This window comes from Nicotiana attenuata, unplaced genomic scaffold, assembly GCF_001879085.1.
Source record: "Nicotiana attenuata strain UT unplaced genomic scaffold, NIATTr2, whole genome shotgun sequence".
Classification (NCBI taxonomy): domain Eukaryota; kingdom Viridiplantae; phylum Streptophyta; class Magnoliopsida; order Solanales; family Solanaceae; genus Nicotiana; species Nicotiana attenuata.
In genome coordinates this window covers 1-21,412 of record NW_017670743.1, presented here as the reverse complement: position 1 = coordinate 21,412, position 21,412 = coordinate 1, and the positions used below count along the sequence as shown (strand labels likewise).

At 40.1% G+C, this 21,412-nt stretch overlaps 1 protein-coding gene across 2 annotated transcripts; it reads right to left on the bottom strand.

The window, feature by feature from the left end:
* Positions 1-258: 258 nt before the first annotated feature.
* LOC109242882 (desiccation-related protein PCC13-62-like) lies at positions 259-3,062 on the bottom strand. 2 transcript variants are annotated; one of them, XM_019409758.1, is made up of 3 exons: positions 2,599-3,062; positions 1,703-1,928; positions 259-765 (listed from the first exon to the last, which is right to left on the bottom strand). In XM_019409758.1, exons 1-3 carry the CDS (start codon positions 2,898-2,900, stop codon positions 382-384), a joined length of 912 nt encoding a protein of 303 aa, XP_019265303.1. In that variant the 5' UTR covers positions 2,901-3,062; the 3' UTR covers positions 259-381. The 2 variants fall into 2 exon arrangements, with proteins under 2 accessions (XP_019265303.1, XP_019265304.1); XM_019409759.1 differs by having other exon boundaries at positions 1,859-1,928; positions 2,599-3,061.
* Between the last annotated feature and the right edge of the window lie 18,350 nt (positions 3,063-21,412).

The following is a 21,412-nucleotide window of genomic DNA, read 5'->3' as shown; positions in this document are numbered from 1 at the left end:
ACACTCCTTGACTTCTTCAGGAATTTATTTTTTTATATTTTAACTTCTCTTAACGAAAATATTGGCTCCGCCGTCACTGGCTATATATATATATTGATCATTTCCTTCTAAGACATCTTCCCATTTCAAATTTGATATCTTTTATCGTTAATATTATCATACATAAGATGAAATCTAATGAAACAACGTGAACATACACATGATTCCTCGTGAAATTCAGAAAATAATAAGCACAAATGTCCAATTAATAAGCTCATCTCTTCAAAAAACACATTTTTATTCATGTATAATTTCTCTTTTCTCCTAGTACTAAGCTTTCGCTCATTTTATTATGCATTTTTCTGCATGTTGTAATCAAACATTTCTTTAATTTCCTAACGTTTAATTCCCTCCAAGTCCAAGATAGGATTTTGCTATTCGACCTTCTGCTCCTTTTGGGTAAAATCCACCTGGTTTCTTCTCATTTCCACTTCCGTACACTATTCGCAGTATTTCCTCCGGCGTTCTATCGTAGGAAAGCGAGTATTTGTCTCCTGCTAATATATTTCCCCGTATTTTTCTTTCAGCACCTACTGTTGGTTTCACTTTGAGTCCTTCGTCTTTCAATCCATGGCGTCCTAGCTTGTTTCTCAGCTCTGATATCCGATTTGCGAACTCTGCTACTGTTATTCCGTAGGGTTCCACGTTCGCTCTTCCTCGCTCGTAAAGCAATGCTCTTAGAACTGCGTCTTGACCTGATTCTACTCCCAGTAGCCCTGCTCGTAGCTGCAGATTTTGATTTTTGTATCAGAAGTATTACAATTTATCAATTTGAAAGGTAATGAAAATACTCCATGCATGCATTTTATTTCACGTGATGAGATTTGACTGTACATGAAATTTAAGATAGTTATTATTATAATTATATTGTTCATATTTTTGGCGCATTTCTACTGTTCTATTATATACTTATTACTTTTCACCAGCATAAGTACCGAGTGAGTTTGTCTACAAGGCTTATGCAGATGGAAAGTCTAAGATATGAAATAAACTAGGTATATTTATGATAATGAAACTACTATTATAATAAGAGTTACCATGGCAATGTAAGATTTTCTACATATAAAATTAAATCGTCTAAATAATAATACAGCAATTATCCATAAAAAAAAGAACAGTAACCAAGAAAATAAGGTAGATTACCTGTTACAACAGTTATAACTAACTGATAGAATAAAGATTCTTTACATGACATTGTGAGTGTATATAAATTAAGTTATTAAACTAATAATTGAAATAGATTTAAAAAGACAATGACACTGCAACAGCAACAACAACAACAACTAACTCAGTAGTTTCTCACAAGTGGGATTTGGGGAGGGTAAGATGTACGCAGCCTTACCCCTACCCCTGGAAGGATAGAGGGGCTGTTTCCGATAGACCCTCGGCTAGAGAACGACTGAAAGTAGCTAAAATTGGATTTACAAAGACAATGACACTGCAAGTAGCTAAAATTATTAAACTAATACTAGAAAAATTAGATTTAAAAAGACAATGACACTGCAAGTAGCTAAAATTTCAATTCCTGAAAATTGTATATATTTAAATGTCATGTTTTGCCACTTTCTAAAATTGAAATAATGCATGCCATGTAAATTGGAACAAAGATAATAATATTATGTTAAAAGATGTACTAGTTTAGAGAGTAATTTGATTTAATTACCCTTTTGGCTGTAGGGCTATGGAGTTTAGGATTGGCTCCAACATATCCAGTGAGTCCAATATAAGGGATAACATACGAAGCAAGAAGATAATTAATGTCATTAGCGTAAGGATTAAAAAGTGGTTCTAATTGATGTCCAAATGCATCGTTCATTACTGTTGCAAATGCTTCTTTGCTTAGATTTAGCAGTGGCCTTGGAAATCCTTCTACTGTATTCTTCATTGCCCTGCAATATATATATGTGAAATTAAATCAATTCCTGAAGAAGATATGTAGGCGTCATGACACCTATGTTTCTCGGACTTTCCAAAAATATCGTCAGGTATGTGTCGAATCTTTCAAAAGTGGTCTAATTTTTACCGATTCGACATGCGTGCAATAATTTTAAAGAGTTCGCGCAACCTATTTGGTTGAATTGGATAAAGAATACTGGAAAAATGACACTGTATAGCCACTGTTAAAATAATAGCCCAAAAATGTATAAAATTTAGATATTTTTTTTGTATAAATACAAAGTTTTTACAAATTTTATACATTTTTTCGGCTATAAGATGTAAATAGTTTCTGGCACGGGCTAAAAATGATAATACCCCAAGAATATTTGAAACTGGAATTGAAAATAGAGTATTCGGAGGTTGAAATTGTGTTTGAGTACGAATTTTACTTGGAAAAAAAAGTTGAAGCTTTGTGAACGATTCAAACAAATTTCTCAATATTGTATTAATCCAATACACCTTCTGTCTTATTTTATGTTACACTTGTTTTAAGAAAAAATGATACTATCTACGCCCTCAATATACACACACGCACAAATTTTAAACACTTTTTTGCCTTAGTTTCTGGCGCGGATTAAAAATGATATTTGCTAAAAATGTTCCAAAAAGATAGAAAATTACCTGACATGACCAACTTCTTGGAATCCAAATTGAGCAATGACATCTCTAATTAGAGGGCTGAGTTTTGCAATTGTAGCCCCAATAGGTGACGGTCCACCATCTGCAAGTTCAGGTGCAAAACTATCCAATCCATGGCCAAAAGAACCCCACAAGAAAAATTCAGCTTCCATATACTCTAAATTCAATGGAAATTCTAATAAATCCACATCCGATTTTGGCAAGTTGGAACCAATAGAAGCACAACTTGAACTTAGTAGTTGCAAAGAGAGGAAAATCAGTAGTGAGAAATAAGCAAATATCATGGTTACAAGTTACAACTGAAAGAAAGAACGTGCAGCTAGAAGTGGAATGAAGCTTAAGCAAAGGAAGAAAAAAGAAACTAAATTGTTAATATTATGGGTTCAAAATGTAATATTATTGAAACTTTAGTGATTTTTTACACAACCCGCGCACGCGCACATACACACCTATATATATATAAAAGAATTGAACCCGTAGTTTGATAGATACATCTGCTACTGCATGTAGTATGTGTGCAAAATGATGACAAAGACACATGGAGAAAGAAGAGAGAGTTAAAGCTTCTAAATTTCAGGTGGGAAAGAGGCAGTTGAGAAGATTTTGGATCAACTTATTCGGAAAAGTTTTTCATAACTATCGTCATGTTGATGTTTTCTCTTTTCCATTTTTGTTTTGTTTTGGAAATGTCAAATCTTGGTATATTGGCCATTTGGATCTAGGTTAAGTAGGATGCTAAGGCCCATATCCAAAAGGAAGCCCAAGAATTAGAAGATTAAAGGCAAAGGATCAATTGAGGAACACCAATATAATCGATTGAACAATTGAAGAATGATCGAGGCCGGATAGTACAGGCGATTGATGAGTAGCAGTGACAGACGTTTGTCATGTATTCATCGAATTGGTGTAAATATTGAGCGCATGTAAGTTTTTGCCGCCAGACTTTGAATTCAGCAGTCACCAAACAAGCCAAGCCCTGAGGATCGAAGCACGATAATAGCCTACCACACCATGACTCGCCTTAGCTTTTACATGGATGCAAAAGTAAGAAGACGTGTTCTTTCTAAGTGTAGAAGAAGAATAGTAATGGCAGCTATTACTACAGCAAAATAATGATATGAAGAAATGAGTGTACCGAAGACCAACTCAATGAAAACAATTTGAATCATAGGAAAAGACACTTTTGAATAGTTTCTTTCCTTAAAAGGAAAAAAAACAAAATTGAGAAAAAGAAAAATATGAATTCTGGTCTAAAGGAGCGCCACATCACCTTTAAAATATAGATCATACTATTATTATTGATTTATCCTCTCATAAATACTGTAGCAGAAAGAAAACATCTTATATAAGTCTATACACATACATGATGTGTGTATGTACGCACATACTTTATTATGTTATAATTTCACATATTTAAGGGTACATGTCCTTAGGCAATCGCGGTTTTGCTTTTGCAAAAAATGGCATGGTACAAAGGAAAGCAGATTCCGGGTAATCATCGGTCAAGTCATTGCCTAGAGAGTTCGGTCGTAAACTCCAAGTAAACCCTTGAAGAAGCCTAGCAAGTAACATAGTGGTAATTGTTGAGCCAAGTTTTACACCTGGACAACCTCGTCGTCCAATACTATATGATAACAAACATAACTGTGAATCCGTGAAAACTACATCGCCACCTTCCTCATTGATATGGCGCTCTGGCTTGAACTTCGTGGGATCATCCCAAATTCTAGGGTTTCGTCCAAGTCCAAGACGACTTAATACCACTATACTCCCTTTTGGGATGAAGTATTCACCAACAACAGAATCCGATACAGAATCTGATTGGTTCTATGGCCCTTTGCATTATCTTTGATTGGTTCAAAATTTCTTTCATTGTCCATTCGACTACATATGAGGGATTATCTATCGTAGCAAGCATGAATCCCTGTCAATATAATTGGTAACCAAGAAGATCAAACAAAATAATCATATTTGATTTTCTAAAAACAAACTTTATGTTTTTCTAAAATCAATCGAAATATTTTCCAAAAACATAAAATGCAAGTCTCGTTTCTACATAAACTAATAAAATGATGTAATCCAAACGGACATTCGATCTTCAAACTTATGTTCAAAAATACTTTCCAAGTTCTTTTCAAAATTACTCCCTCGTTTCAATTTATGTGAACATATTTGCTTTTGGAGATTCAAACTATGTACACTTTGTCCAATATTTTGAAATACATTTTTTCATCATATTGACACGAGAAGAATTGAAACTTATAATACTTTTCATATAGCTTTTGAATATCTAAATTTTAACTTTAAATATCTAGTTATCTTGTTCAATTTAGTTTAAAGATAAGTTAAATTAACTCTGGAAAAAAGAAAAAGTTCACATAAATTGAAATGGAGGAAATAAATTAAGAAACACCATTGAGTAAAGTTGAATGTTAATTCCTTAATATTGTAAAAAAAGATTTAAATTAGTTCCAAGGAAAATTTAGTACTTTCTAACAAAATGTAACTCATCTGTTTCGATTTATATGACAACATTTGATTGGATATGAAGTTTAAAAAAGGGAAAGACTTTTGAAACTTATGATCTTTTATTGGTGTCCCATATCGGCTATAGGTGATAAGGTGTTTGGTTTGTTTATATAGTCTTGGGAAATCCTCACCACATGATCTAGCTTTTAGGGTTAAAGTCCATTTCTTTTTATCATGGTATTAGAGCCAGATCCATCAAATTCTTATTTCATAAATGCTGGGACCAAATATTGTTCACGCTCCAGATGTCGAGTCCTGGGCGTGTATGGAGAGAGGGGTGCTGGTGTCTCACATCGGCTATGCATGAGGTATTTGGTTTGTTTATATAGTCTTGGGTAATTATCACCCTATGAGGGGGCAAGTGCACAGATAGCCATTCTCGGGGATGCTATTTAGAGATTAATTGTCATACTTATTTTGTCCTGAATTTTTAAACTAAAAATCTTAACTTCAAGACAATTCAGAATATTTTTGTCCTAACTGAAAAGCTAAAATTTAGGATGCACCGACTAATTCCTAAATAGAAGCCATTTAAAGTGTCTACCTAATGTCATTTCTACCCTTAAGAGCCTGATTTTTGGGGTTCAGTTAGTGTTGACACCTAATTTTTCCCTATATATTTTTTAATATGCAAAATACTTTCAAAATGGCATATGTATGCATATATAAGTATGCCCAAATATTTTATTATTTTTTCTTAATTTTTTTAAGGTTTCTAAATCAATTTATTCCCCTATTTTATCCATAAAAAACCAATAATAATTTTCAAAATTATTTTTTTTGGTAATTCACTTATTGGACTTTTACATTTATGCAAAAATATAGCTAAGGTAATTTTTACATATTTTTTTAAATTTATTTAATATTTTCAAAGCTAAAGTGCATAATTGTAATATTAGCCTTTTCAAGATTTAATTATCTTTTATATTCATAAAATTAAGTCCTGTATGTTTAAATTGTTAATTATATTCTATAAATCATTTTAGTGCTTTCGATTTATGTCCAGAAATTATTTACTATTTTTTATAATTTTAAAAAGGGAAAATTGGCTATTTAGAATCTAGCCCAATTGCATTTAAATTATAGCCCGAATTCTACCCCAATTTAAATCTAATTCCCAACCCAACTACACCTACCGGACCAGGCCCAAACCTATTCTCATAAACCGACCCACCTAACACCTTTAATCCCAGCCGTTGATCGTTTAGATCAACGGCTCCTATTACCCCTTTCCTTTTTAAACCAAACGACCCCTTTACCCTACCTCATTCCTCACCAACCGCCACCTCTGAATCCCTCTTCTCTCTCAACTCTCTCTAAAACTCTTGCAAACCCTAGCCCGCCATCAAACTACACCCTAATCCATGGCCTTCAGTGGTCATTTGAGACCTGTACCAGCTTTCCATGGCTTCTATGTGTTTGGTTCTGTGGGTTTCGAAGGATTTTGGTCCAGTCCTTGCTCGACTGGTGTTCATGGCATTTCTCCGGCCAGCCACGACCTTTTCGGGCCATTTATGGCCTTTCGAGGCGGGTCCTTGACCTTTTCTGGTTAGATCGTTAACTTTCGAGATCTTTCTCGTTTCTTTTGGGTTTTCTGAAATCCTAATCTCTAAGATCTTTCGATTGCTTTCAGATCTACCTTAGATCTGTGCTTACCATGAACTTTTAAGCATTTTTCTAGAAGGTTCATCAACGTTGCTTTCGAAACGACTCTTCATTGTTCTGATTAGGGTTTTCCTTTAAGTTATTTCAAAAATCTCTTCTCTGATTCTCGATGTTGTTTTATGACTTTACTATGAACTGTTTGTTATGCTTTCCTTCTACTTGAGTCAGCATGCTGAAAATCCTAATTTCTTTTGGGTCTCATTCGAATCCCGAAGCTATTTGTTCAAATGTATACTTGTTTAACTAAGTTCCTCGCTCCTGTTTGACTTATTTGTGTTACCATTTTTAATACTCGATTGTTGTTGAAAAGCCCTAGGTCTTTGGGTCTAAAATCGTTTGTTTGAGTACTTGACTCGACAGAAAGATTTTGTTTTAGACTTTCTTTTCTTTATGTGACTTATCTGATTTTACTATCTTTCAACTCGACTATGGATGAAACCCTAACTTTTTAAAAAGTTTCCTCACCTGTTAACTGTGAGACCTTTGCATGTTCCTGATACTCTTTTTTCTGCACTATTGATTCAATGTGACTTGACCTACTTGATTACTATGCTTCGAATTGTTTGCTTTACTAATGAACCTTGGCTTATTTCTGCAACTACTACATGCTTGTGATGATCTCTTTTGCCAATGTGCTTGGCCTCGCATGTCTGATGTCTTCTGTTCACTCTGTCTATATACTAAAGTGCAGAAGCATGTTTCTTCTTTGACTGATTCCTAATCGTGTGACTGATTTCAAAGCTTTTCCTTTATGAACCCTAATTTCACTCGCCGGTTTGGAATTGATTGATTCTTTTCCCTTTACTGTGATATTTTGCCTTACTGAATCTTTCTCCAAAATAAGCATATTACTGTACTTAGACTTGATTACTTACTTAATGCTTGTACTACTCCATTTATGGCAATAATCTAAACTGATCTCTTTCCTTATTTGAATCTGTTACTACCCGTTAAACAATGATTCCTTAATTAAAGGGAATCACTTGTATAATTGATTCTGACTGTTGATTGTTTCAATATTTGTATTAAAACTTTACTTATTACCTCTCCTTCACTCGTTTTCAAAAAAGCTATAAATACCTTGCACTCCTCTTCTTTCACACACGAGCGAACAAAACACTTGAGTTCAGAACACACAATTCACTCAAAACTCTCTCTCTTTTCTCTGTTACTACTTGTGTTGCTGCCTTGTCTAGCCGGTTGAAAGCCAAGGCTAGGCTGTGGAAATTTGCTTACTTTTCTTTCTGCATTTTCTTCTTTACTGGTATGTTCTAATTAATCTTCAAGCATAAGAAACAACATGTTTTCTTTACTATTGCCTTCACTCTTGCCTGTTTCCTGCTTGTGTTCAATCAAGTTTCATTCCTAAAGCATGCTGTAAATCAATGTGTTCCTTTATGTATAAATACTCTGTCGGTCATTTGATTATGTGATATGACTTATGAATCCCAAACCCCCATATCCCATATGTGTTTGTATTCTCTTGTTGGTTTGAGGGCATGTCAGCATTAGATATTGATGTGCATGACCCCAAACCTGACCCTCCCTAGGGTCATATGCTTCATATCCCCTCTATGTGTTGTGTTCTCTGGCTGGCTTATGGGCGTGCCAGCACCATCTATTGCTGTGCATGCCTAAGCCTGACCCCTTCCTAAGGTCATATGCTCCCTGCAATGAATTGCCAAACCCCTTACCCCTCTTTGTTCTCCACTCAGTTTTAAATCTCTGTTTTTGCACTTCCATTATACTCTTAGACTTAGGTTCTGCCCCTCTTGTGTGAGACTTGCCTTGGGACCCTTGAGCTCCCTCTGAACTTGGACACATAAGGGCTGGCCCTTCGACACTGCACTCACACTCTGTCTGGTTATGCAAACTCGGGTGTAAGCACTGCCCGGGGTCTCTCGAGACCCTTAGGGAACTTTGACACACCCAGTTCTGAGAAAGGCTTTGAAACAAGTGGCATTTGAGGTGTTTTGTTCCATAACTCAGAGAGGAAGTAAGAATCAGGCTTTACGGTTGTAACTTCTTATTTTACATATTTTTTATGTAATTCAGTATTTGGTCTGTAATAATTTGTAACAAATATTGCGGTTGGCTAGTGAAAAAGGGAATGGGTAATTATGCATGTTTAGCTATTAGAAGGGTAGAGAACATGTCTATAGGACCTATTTTAAATTCTGCATGTTTTGATCCTACATTTAGATAACATGTCTATAGGACGTGCTTTAAATTCTGCATTTAGATAACACGCCTATAGGATTGTCTTAAGTTTTGCATGTTTATTGCCACACTTAGACACCATGCTCTTAGGATCTAAATGGTTATAATCCGGCATCATGTTCATAAGGTTAAAGTCAGTATTTTCTCATAGAAATCATGCCTATAGGAATCTCAAGCAAATCCTGCCTGCTTCATTTCATGTTCGACTAGATAGCATGTCTATAGGAATAAAAATTAGCGATAATAGATACCAATGGCTATAGGATCTAAAACCAGTCTAGTTTAAAAATCAGTTGACTCGTACTATTCTGAACTAGTTTTAAACAACCTACTCTCCTTTCATTAATGCGATTTAGAAAGCATGCCTATAGGATCTCAATTGCTCGTATTAAACTGTTACTGCTTTCCTTTTAAATCAGTAATAGATGTCATGCTTATAGGAAATCATCAATACACACTTAGACAAGCCTTAGGTAATAATGATAAAACTGAATCCGCCTTTGTTTAATTAGCTACTGCTACAACCAGCAGGCAGGCCTGATTCGGACTTCTTATCTGAGTTATATAATAAATTGGTCTGCTTCAACAACTAAAACTCCCCCGTCTTAGTACTTTAAATTCAGACCCTGACTGTGTTTAAGTCATGCCGTCTATGTGCATTATTTGTGGAGGTATACCTAAGCCTTCTACTTGCTTCTGTGTTTTCCCCCTAAATGCAGTCCTATATGTTCTTGTTTTTCGCTTAGTATTTTGTCTTTAAACCTGAGAGTCAGCCTAGAACCTCCTTCTTATAGGAATAATAGTCCTAAAATTCCTCCAGGACTGATAGGAATGGGACGGGTAATAGCATGCAATAGAGGTCGAGACAAATCCGCGCTTTAATACCTTAACGGGGTGGGAAGGGTAGATATGGATATGATGACCGGTGCGCTAATACCACGTGTATCCCCTCTTTTGAGGAGTGATTACCGGGTATTGCATTGATGTGATCCATATTACAAATAAACCTAGGACCCTTTGTATTCGTCAACATGTTTAGTTATAACTCTTTCAAAACTTTGTTTTATTTTTATCACTCCCAAACACTTATGTATTCAAAATCCTCTCTTACTAGAGCCTTATCTGTTTACTTGCTAATTGCACAAATTCACAAAGAACTATCTGGCCGGGAACCACACTAGTGGATCCTGAGGGGTGCCTGACACCTTCCCGTTGGGATAATTTCAAGCCCTTACCCTATCTCTGGTTATCAAAAAATGTAGTTGTAGTTGAACCTTATAGGTGTCCTAATGCACCCTAAATCATTAGGTGGCGACTCTTCAAATGCAAAACCTATTTTCCAAAGGGAATGAGTTGTCCTACGCCGAAAATGTCATAAACCCGATTTCTCGATGCAAAGAGCGGAAAAAGGAGGTGCGACAACATGGCGACTCTGCTGGAGCTTTTTAGGCTTTTACCATTTCAGATTATTCTTGTGAATTTGTACCTCTCTCTATGTGTAATTATCTGTTTAATTCCTTTAAGCATTTAATTTCTTCTTTAGAAGCAAAACTGGCATATCTTCCTTGTTTTCTTTCCTTTATTGCTTTAAATTATGAAATTGTTGTATTTATCGCTTTCTTAATGTGCAAATACATGTCAACATGCTTTTAATTATTGCACAACCATGCTCAACATCATATTCCACTCGTGCCAAAACAAATACTATAGCAACGCTTATAATGAGTGGTTGCGCTCTTCCTATATCATTTCCCCCTAAATTTGGAAAGACATATTTACGGTAAAACTAGTTGATCAGCGGTGTAGTCGACAGTTCCGAGCCTTCCCCCTTGAGTTGTCCGCTCAAGGGTACCAGTTTAAAACCCCATATAAACCTTACTCTGTTTAAATTGTGCATGTATCATGGTCAAACCTAGCCAGATCAGTTATGTCGTCCGCATAATGATCCTTTAAGATATCTTTGTCCAAAAGTCCAATGGGTTGCCCTAAACCCAAACAGACATCATCATGTTCTATGCATTTATTTGGAGAACCTAAATGCTTCATGCTAATTGTTGATGTTAAATAGTCGAGTCTGGTGAGGGTAGGGTTTAACCCTTTTGTTTTGCAGAAAATGAGGCACGAGTTCCTCAGTTTCGGTATGATTAGCATGCCCCCACTCTTGCTAGACTGGTGGAGGAGTCTTCCATCAAATGACCAAGTCAATGAGTGGAAAGAGAGGGCCGCCAAAGCTAGCGAAAAGTTGGAATATTTGGAATACAACCTGCTGTAATTGGAAGGAAAAGTGAGGAAGAGAGTCACCGACTGCCAGGACGTTTAGGGAAACGAAGGGAACACTTGGCTAAGGCATTTTTACTGGTGAACCTACGCCAACTAGAGGATCTGATCAACGAGAGCATTTAACCTGAGGAAGGTCCTTCCGGGACCAAGTAGATAGGAATTTATTTTTCGCTTTACGAATGTAATAAGGCCAATGGCCATTAGTGATTTTTATTGCTTATTTAGTGTCGTTTTGGGATTCGTCTATTTTTTATCAATAAAATGAAGCATTTATCATTCTAAGTTCTCCAAATCAATTTGTCGCTAGGCCTACCTCGGGCACAAAAGGGGTCCCCAAATTAGGACACGATTTACATTCCCGCACTATGTGTTTAAATATTGCAATACTTCCTATAATCCTCACTAACTTGATTACCTTTTTGTTTTTACTTTTTGTTTTTTCCCCTCCCCAAAGGTTAGTTCGTGCACTCTGGCAACATCATCTTATTCCACGAGATCCAGGGGCCCTCCACCCACTCCTCCTCTTAGTCCTGTCAAAAAACAAGAACAAAGGCAAGATGGAAGATTTGAACAACGTCAGAAAGGAGAATTCAACTGAACGGGTAGAGGCCACTAATGGTCATGGTACTTAGGTTCCTAAGGAAAATTTATCCCAACTTGAACAGAAATTGCTGAAATTCCAGAAAGAGCTCGACCAGGTTCGGAATCTGGCAAGCTTGTCATTTTCCCTCAGCACCCCAGATATCACCTTTCCTAACACTCAAAACCCTACACCACCTCAAAACATCCCGAAGCAACAGAATCATCCCGCTCCTCATACTATTCCACCAAAGACCCAATGCAACACCTGCCATACCTCAAACAACACCTCGTTACTCATCCCAGAACTCCAAAACTCCACAAATGACCACTTCCACACCCAACATAACACCCCCATCTACGTGGAAACCATGCCACACTCCACCCAACCCATCTCAAGCACACCCGAGTCTGATGATAAAGACTTGATCATCAGGAACCTGGCTGAAGAACTTAAGAAATTGACTAGCCGGATTCAAGGCATTGAAGGAAACAAGGGAATTGAGGGGTTGAACTATGAAGACCTTTGCATACAGCCCGATGTCGAACTGCCTGAGGGGTACAAACCTCCGAAGTTCGAGATGTTTGACGGTACAGGCGATCCAAGGGTCCATTTGAGGACGTATTGTGAGAAGCTGGTTGGAGTAGGGAAAGACGAGAGAATCCACATGAAGCTGTTCATGAGGAGCTTCAGCCAAGATCCAAAGAAGTGGTCAAGCTGGGCAGGCATGACATCCGACTTTATGGACAGGTTCAGGTTTAACATAGAGAATGCGCTGGTTGTGTTCTATATTCAGAATCTAAAGAAGAAGCCTACAGAAACATTTTGCGAGTATGCTACTCGCTGGAGGTCCGAAGCTGCTAAGGTCAGACCTGCCTTAGAGGAGGAACAAATGAACAATTTCTTTGTCCGAGCCCAAGACCCGCAATACTATGAACAACTAATGATGATCGAGAGCCACAAATTTTCTGTCATTATCAAACTGGGTGAAAGGATTGAAGAGGGTATCAAAAGCGGTATGGTTACAACTTCGAGGCCTTGCAAGCTACAAATAAGGCCTTGCAGTCCGGTGGTATGTCCAAGAAAAGGGACGTAGGAGCCGTGATGGTTGCACAAAGGACCGAATCTCCTATCAAATACAAAACTTACCCAACACCTCCACTAACATATCAGCCCACTCCGAACTACCAAGCACGCTCACCCTCCTATCAAGCTCCACCGCCCACTTATCAATCACCTCCGCCTCCCATATATCAGCCTACTTCGCCCAGATATTCCCAACCCGCACATGTCTACCAAACCTACAATGCTCAACCATCCCACTATCAGTCACCTCCTGCACGTCAGAACTTCCCTAGACCTTGACCAAATTTTGATCGCAGACCACCCAAACAATATACAACCATTGCTGAACCTATTGACAGTTGTACGTGAGACTCAAAGCTGCTGGTTATGTCACCCCCATCCCTGCTACCACTCTTGAGAACCCTTCTCAGTGGTTTAACCCAAACAAATCATGTGCATACCACTCCGACATAAAAGGGCACACCATCGATGAATGTCGTTCTTTGAAAGACAAGATCCAGTCTCTAATTGATAATAAGATTATTGTGGCAAAGGAACCCGCTCCAAATGTCCGCAACAACCTTCTACCAGACCATAAAGGTGGGGGTATTCACATGATTGAAGTGGAGGGTGATTGGGATCCCGGATCCCGAGGGATCCATTGGGTTGATCGCAGAAGGCGATGATCTAAAGAAACCAGCAGTTACTCTCAACCCCATCATAGTCCAGATCTAACTATCTGAGGTCACTGAGGTAGATGTGTCTATCCCTCTTGAATTTGAAGCAGTGTCATCAGCAAAGGCACCAGCACCATTTGAGGTTACAGTTTTGCCACCCAAAGAACATGTCCCATTCGAAGTAAAGGTTGGCCGCACCGATCGCAGTGGCGATCTCCACCATGTCGTCATTCCATACAAAAGCTATACCCTGGGATTACATAGACAAGGATAGGAGGAAAGGCAAGGTCAGGTTCGAAGAGATTGTTGCAGCACAGGGTGTGACAAGAACTGGGAGAGTCTACACCCCTGAATACCTAGCTAAGTCCAGCAAGCAGGCCTCCAACCGGCCACCCATTATTGAGACAGGTCCCAACGACCTTTGGAGGAAAATATAGGCCAAGGAGTATTCGGTCATCGATCAGTTAAACAAAACACCAGCACAAATATCCATCCTCTCATTGCTGCAGAATTTCAAGACACACAAAAATGCTCTGTTGAAGGTGCTGAGTGAAGCCTACGTGCCAAGCAACATCACTGGCGGGGAAATGGCTAATATGGTGGGACAACTATTGGAAAGCCATAAAATCACCTTCTATGAGGATGAGCTGCCACCTGAAGGGCTGGGTCACAACAAAGCCCTGCACATCACCGTGCAATGCGAAGACTATTTCATCACCAGGATCCTGGTCGATGGGGGTTCCAGCCTTAACATCTGTCCTCTGGTAACACTCAAAAAGTTGGGCAAAGGGCTGCATGAGATAAAAGAAGGAGCAATCAACGTGAAAGCCTTTGATGGGTCTTAGAGGTCCACCATCGGTGAGATTAGCCTGTGTCTGCAGATTGGACCAACCTGGTTTGAGGTTGATTTTCAGGTAATAGATGTGCTAGCGTCCTACAACTTGCTGCTAGGACGGCCATGGATTCACGCTACTGGGGCCGTAACATCAACACTGTACCAGGCAGTAAAGTTCGAATGAAATCACGAGGAGGTGATCATTCACGGTGACGGTAGCAACCCTATATATAGTCGTCAAACCATTCCAGCAATCGGAGGGAGAAGAAAGCTAGGCGGAGAGACCTACCACCACATTGAGCAGGTCAATGCTGTCGACAAAGACAAATGGTAGGATAACAAGATCGAGAGTATATTGAATTGGAGTGGCTACAAGCCTGGCAAAGGACTCGGCGAAAACCTCCGAGGAATCGCTAAACCCATAACACTCAAGAAACATGGCACCACTTTCGGCTTGGGGTATGAATACACCTGGGAAGAGTTCAACAACTGGTTGCCACCATGGCGCGGTCCTTACTACCCACTAGAACAACCGATACCTCACTTGGAGCATACCTTCCAACAGGCTGACGTCGTCTATGGGACGGACGAAGAAGAAACGCTCGCAGCGGTGAAAAACTTGTTTTTAAAGGACAATGATATGAATTGCTGTGTTATCCTTGAGGAGGAGGGGGAGGAAGGCCCTTCCATACAGGTTGTGAGCAGAGGAGCACTCCTCAATAACTGGACCATCAGGACGACCAGAGCCCGATGAGCCTCGGGGTAGCAGGGCTAAAACAAGCACGATTCACTATTTTATTCGTTAAACGATTTTCTTTTCGCATTTTTCAATTCCCGCAATAAGATCTTCAATGTTCAAAACAATTATTCAATATATCAAAGCATGTTTGATGTTTCTAATGAATTAATATTTATTTTTATTATTTTCTTTCATACTTTACCAATACAGCATTACTATTACTTATCTTGATGAACCAATGACTGCGATATGCAATGAGACAACACAACAAACGGACACTGATTCAGAAGAAGATGACATACCTGATGACATCGTCAAAGAAGTTGAGAAGTTTGCGAACAGACCTAAGTCCAACCTGGACAAGACTGAGATCGTTAATTTGGGAGACGCAGAAAACGTCAAGGAAACACGAATCCGCATTCACCTATTGCCATCAGTTAAGAAAGAATACATAGAGTTTATAAAGGAATATGAGACATATTCGCCTGGTCGTATGATGACATGACCAGTCTGAGTACATCTATTGTGGCTCACAAATTGCCAACCGATCAGACGTGTCCACCGGTAAAGTAAAAGCTCAGAAAACTCAAGCCCGATATGAGTCTGAAAACCAAGGAAGAAGTCACCAAGAAGATTAAAGCTAAGGTTCTCAGGGTGGTTGAGTACCCGACATGGTTATCCAATATCGTGCCAGTTCCAAAGAAGGACGGGAAGGTCAGAGTCCGTGTCAACTATTGGGATCTCAACCGGGCCAGTCCGAAGACGACTTCCCTTTGCTGAATATACACATCCTGATTGACAATTGCGCCAAGCATGAGCTGCAGTCATTTGTAGATTGTTTCGCTGGTTACCATCAGATCTGGATGGATGAAGAAGATGATGAGAAAACGTCTTTCATTATGCCGTGGGGAATGTATTGTTACAAGATGATGCCATTCGGCCTAAAGAATGCAGGGGCATGACTACCATTTTCCATGATATGATACACAAGGAGATAGAGGTATATGTGGATGACGTTATCATCAAATCCAAGAAAGTCGCTGACCACATAAAAGATCTGAGGAAGTTTTTCAACATATTGCGGAGGTACACCCTGAAACTAAACCCCGCAAAATGTGCATTTGGGGTTCCTGCTGGGAATTTACTTGGGTTTATTGTGAGCCGCCGAGGAATAGAACTGGATCCATCAAAGATCAAAGCCATTCAAGAATTACCACCCCAAAGAACAAGAAAGATGTGATGAGCTTCCTGGGAAGGCTGAACTACATCAGCCGGTTCATAGCACAGTCTACAGTCATCTGTGAGCCAATCTTTAAGATGTTGAAGAAGGACGCCGCAACCAAATGGACTGATGACTGCCAAAAGGCCTTCGACAGAATCAAGGAATACCTGTAAACACCACCAGTTTGGTCCCGCCTGAGCCAGGTAGACCCTTATTACTCTACCTTGCGGTGTTGGAGGGAGCTTTCGGTTGCATTCTGGGGCAACATGATGAAACAGGGAGAAAGGAACAAGCCATTTATTATCTCAGCAAGAATTTCACCCCGTACGAGGCCTGGTATTCTCTTTTGGAGCGCACCTGCTGTGCTTTGACTTGGGTGGCTCAGAAGCTAAGGCATTACTTCTTTGCCTATACTACAGATCTCATATCAAGGATGGATCCTTTAAAGTACATCTTTCAGAAGCCCATGCCTACTGGCAAGCTAGCCAAGTGGCAAATCCTATTGAGTGAGTTCGACATTGTCTATGTAACTCAGAAAGCTGCCAAGGGACAAGCACTGGCAGACCACCTCGCCGAGAATCTCGTGGATGGAGAGTACGAACCCCTGAAAACGTATTTTCCTGATGAAGAGGTATCATTCGTAGGAGAAGATATTGCAGAATCCTATGATGGTTGGAGAATGTTCTTTGATGTAGCAACAAACTTCAAATGAGTTGTCATAGGAGCAGTCTTGGTATCAGAAACTGGTCAATATTACCCAGTGTCCGCCAAGCTTAGGTTTCCCTGCACAAAAAATATGACCGAATATGAAGCTTGCATATTGGGACTCAAAATGGCCATTGACATGGACATTCAAGAGCTGCTAGTAATTGGAGATTCAGACATACTTATACATCATGTACGAGATGAATGGGCAACAAAGAACTCCAGGATACTGTCGTATCTACATCATGTACATGAATTGAGAAAGAGGTTCACGAATACAGAATTCCGACATGTTCCCAGAGTCCAGAATGAATTCGCCGATGCATTGGCTACCCTATCATCCATGATACAACATCCCAATAAGAATTTCATTGATCCCATTCCGCTGAAAATTCATAATCAGCCAGCCTACTGTGTCCATGTTGAAGATGAGGCAGACGAAAAACCTTGGTTCCATGATATCAAGGAATATTTGACAAAGGGAGAGTATCCGGAGCCTGCCGATCATACTCAGAAGTGCACACTTTGGAGATTGTCTAACAACTTCTTTCACAGTGGAGGAATCCTGTATAGGAGAACTCCTGATTTGGGATTATTAAGGTGTGTCAGCGCAAAAGAAGCATCCAAGCTGCTAGAGGAAATTCATGCTGGGAACTGCGGGCCACATATGAATGGTTTTGTTTTAGCAAAGAAGATACTCCGGGCTAGTTACTTTTGGATGACTATGGAGACAGATTGCATCCGGTATGTCCGGAAATAACATCGCTGTCAGATTCATGCAGACATGATAAGAGTGCCTCCGATTGAGCTCCACACAACAAGCTCACCATGGCCATTCGCCGCCTGGGGAATAGACGTCATTGGACCAGTCGAGCCTGCTGCTTCCAACGGACACAGGTTTATCCTAGTAGCGATCGACTATTTCACCAAGTGGGTCGAAGCAGCATCTTACAGAACAGTAACTAAGAAAGTCGTGGCAGGTTTCGTCCGCGACCGCATTGATTGTCGATTCGGTATCCCAGAGTCGATCATCACTGATAATGGCTCCAATCTCAACAGCGACCTAATGAAAGGTATGTGTGAAACTTTCAAGATTAGCCACAAGAACTCCACAGCCCACAGGCCTCAAATGAATGGAGCAGTGGAAGCCGCCAACAAGAATATCAAGAAGATATTGAGGAAAATGATAGAAAAGCATAGATAGTGGCACGAGAAGTTAGCATTTGCTTTATTGGGGTATCGCACCACAGTCCGCACATCCACCGGGGTGACCCCCTATATGCTGGTTTATGGTACAGAGGCGGTCATTCCCGCCGAAGTAGAAATTCCTTCCCTAAAATCATACAGGAAGTTGAGCTCGACAACGCATAATGGGTGAAAAGTCGTTATGAGCAACTAGCTCTTATAGACAGAAAGAGGATGAACACAGTTTGCCATGGTCAACTCTATCAGAACAGAATGTCCAGAGCCTTCAACAAAAGAGTCAAGCCAAGACAGTTCGCACCGGGACATCTGGTGTTAAAGAAAAATTTTTCGCATCAAGATGAAGCCAAAGGGAAGTTCTCTCCCAACTGGCAAGGTCCGTACATAGTTCATCGGGTTCTGACAGGAGGAGCCCTCATACTTGCAGAAATGGATGGAGAAGTTTGGCCAAAGCCGATTAATTCAGATGCAGTCAAGCGCTACTATGTGTAATCTTTATGTTTCCCTACATGATGTAGATTGAACTACGTCTGACCTGATTCCTGTTTAAGAAGGGATACATAGGCAGCCCTATGGATTCGGTCACAATTCAATAAAATTTTCATTTCCCCCCCGCAATTGGAAACTGGGGCAGAATTTTGAGGAGGACCCTCAAAATTCCATAGCGAGAGAGGTTGCAATGTCCTGAACCACGTCACAGTCGTTGATTCATATAAAAGTTATTCTTAATTATATACTTATGTCATATTTTTTACGAAATCGTGCATGTTTATTACTGAAATTGCCTTGTTTGGCAACGCTACCCCAACGATACGTACAGTATCACCAGATCAAAGCCAAACAGGTCAAGCAGAGCCAACGGGGATACGAACTAACCTCCCCCCTTTTTAAAAAACTTACGATTTTTCTTTGGATGCAGGCACTTGGATCGCGAAATCATCAAACATACTATGCACTCACGAGATAAACATTGTTCAGGAACAAAACTCTCAAGACCGTTGCACTTACCCACATTTGCTATCCACACACACTAGCGACATTCCGCGTGTCACAGTGTCCCTAGCAGTCCCAATATCGCAATCTGCTATTAGCTAAGAAAGCTCTGTTACCATTTGCCATTTTATTTTTTGTATAAGGCTACTATTCTGCCTTCCGAGACTAAACGCTGTCTCCATCTGCATTTCTGCATTGCATAAGGTTACCATTCTGCCTTCCGAGGTTAAGCTCTACCTCTATGTGCGCATTGCATAAGGCTACCATTCTGCCTTCCAACTTGCATAAGGCTACCATTCTGCCTTCCAACTTGCATAAGGCTACCATTCTGCCTTCCAACTTGCATAAGGCTACCATTCTGCCTTCCAACTTGCATAAGGCTACCATTCTGCCTTCCAACTTGCATAAGTCTACTATTCTGCCTTTCGAGACTAAACGCTATCTCCATCTACATTGCATAAGGCTACCATTCTGCCTTCCGAGGTTAAGCTCTACCTCTATCTGCATCTGCATTGCATAAGGCTACCATTCTGCCTTCCAACTTGCATAAGGTTACCATTCTGCCTTCCGAGGTTAAGCTCTACCTCTATCTGCATCTGCATGGCTGAAAGATTGCCTCATACTACACCTGCATGGCTGAAAGATCGCCTCATACTACACCTGCATGGCTGAAAGATCGCCTCATACTACACCTACATGGCTCAAAGATCGCCTCATACTACATCTGCATGGATGAAAGATCGCCTCATACTACATCTGCATGGCTGAAAGATCGCCTCATACTACACCTGCATGGCTGAAAGATCGCCTCATACTGCACCTGCATGGCTGAAAGATCGCCTCATACTGCACCTGCATGGCCGAAAGATAGCCTCATACTACACCTGCATGGCTGAAAGATAGCCTCATACTACATCTGCATGGCTGAAAGATCGCCTCATACTACACCTGCATAACTAAAAGATCACCTCATACTGCATCTGCATGGCTGAAAGATCGCCTCATACTACCTGCATGGCTGAAAGATTGCCTCATACTGCATCTGCATGGCTGAAAGATTGCCTCATACTACATCTGCATGGCTGAAAGATCGCCTCATACTACCTGCATGGCTGAACGATTGCCTCATACTACATCTGCATGGTTGAAAGATTGCCTCATACTACATGCATGGCTGAAAGATCGCCTCATACTACCTGCATGGCTGAAAGATCGCCTCATACTGCATCTGCATGGCTGAAAGATCGCCTCATACTACATTGCATGGCTGAAAGATCGCCGCATACTGCATTTGCACGGCTGAAAGATCGCCTCATACAGCATATCATGGGCCGAAATATTGCCACATATTATCCAAAGGCGTCATTGTTCGGAGGCACCGTCTTCATAGCCCGAGAACACCATGTCATTGCCTGAGGATCCTCTTTAATCTCTTGCATATCATTATTCAAAGGCATCATGGTTCGGAGGCATCATCCTCATAGCCCGAGAGCATCATTTCATGGCCTGCAAATCCTTTATCGTGCGCTTCATGGCCCAGGACGTCATGGTCTAAGGACGTCATCCTAACCGTCCGAAGACAACATTCATGGTCCGATGGGAACTTGCATCATGTTTAAATTTATGCACAGTATACGCTTGTATTTTTTCTAATTGCAGGTAAAACCGGCAAGCAACAGCCGTCCTGGCAGGAGCTTGCTCTAGTGCCCGCATCCATATCAAACCTAACCATTCCAGTAAGCCACTCATTCGACCAGCCCAAAATATCGCGTCCGTTCTTGGAATATACCCGTAGGCATACTCCGCCGACGGATCCTGAACTACATACGGCCTGATTCCTGTAAAATCAGAGATATGTAGGCATCTCAGAAGCCAGGGTGCGGCCTGAACCCCTTCAAACCATTTCACTCGGTCAAAATAGGCCATCATATCTTTACCCGAAAACTCTTTCATCCTTCCCGGGTAAAGAGGGGCAGCTGTTGACACCCAATTTTTTCCTATATATTTTTTAATATGCAAAATACCTTCAAAATAGCATATGTATGCATATATAGGTATTCCCAAATGTTTCATTATTTTCCTA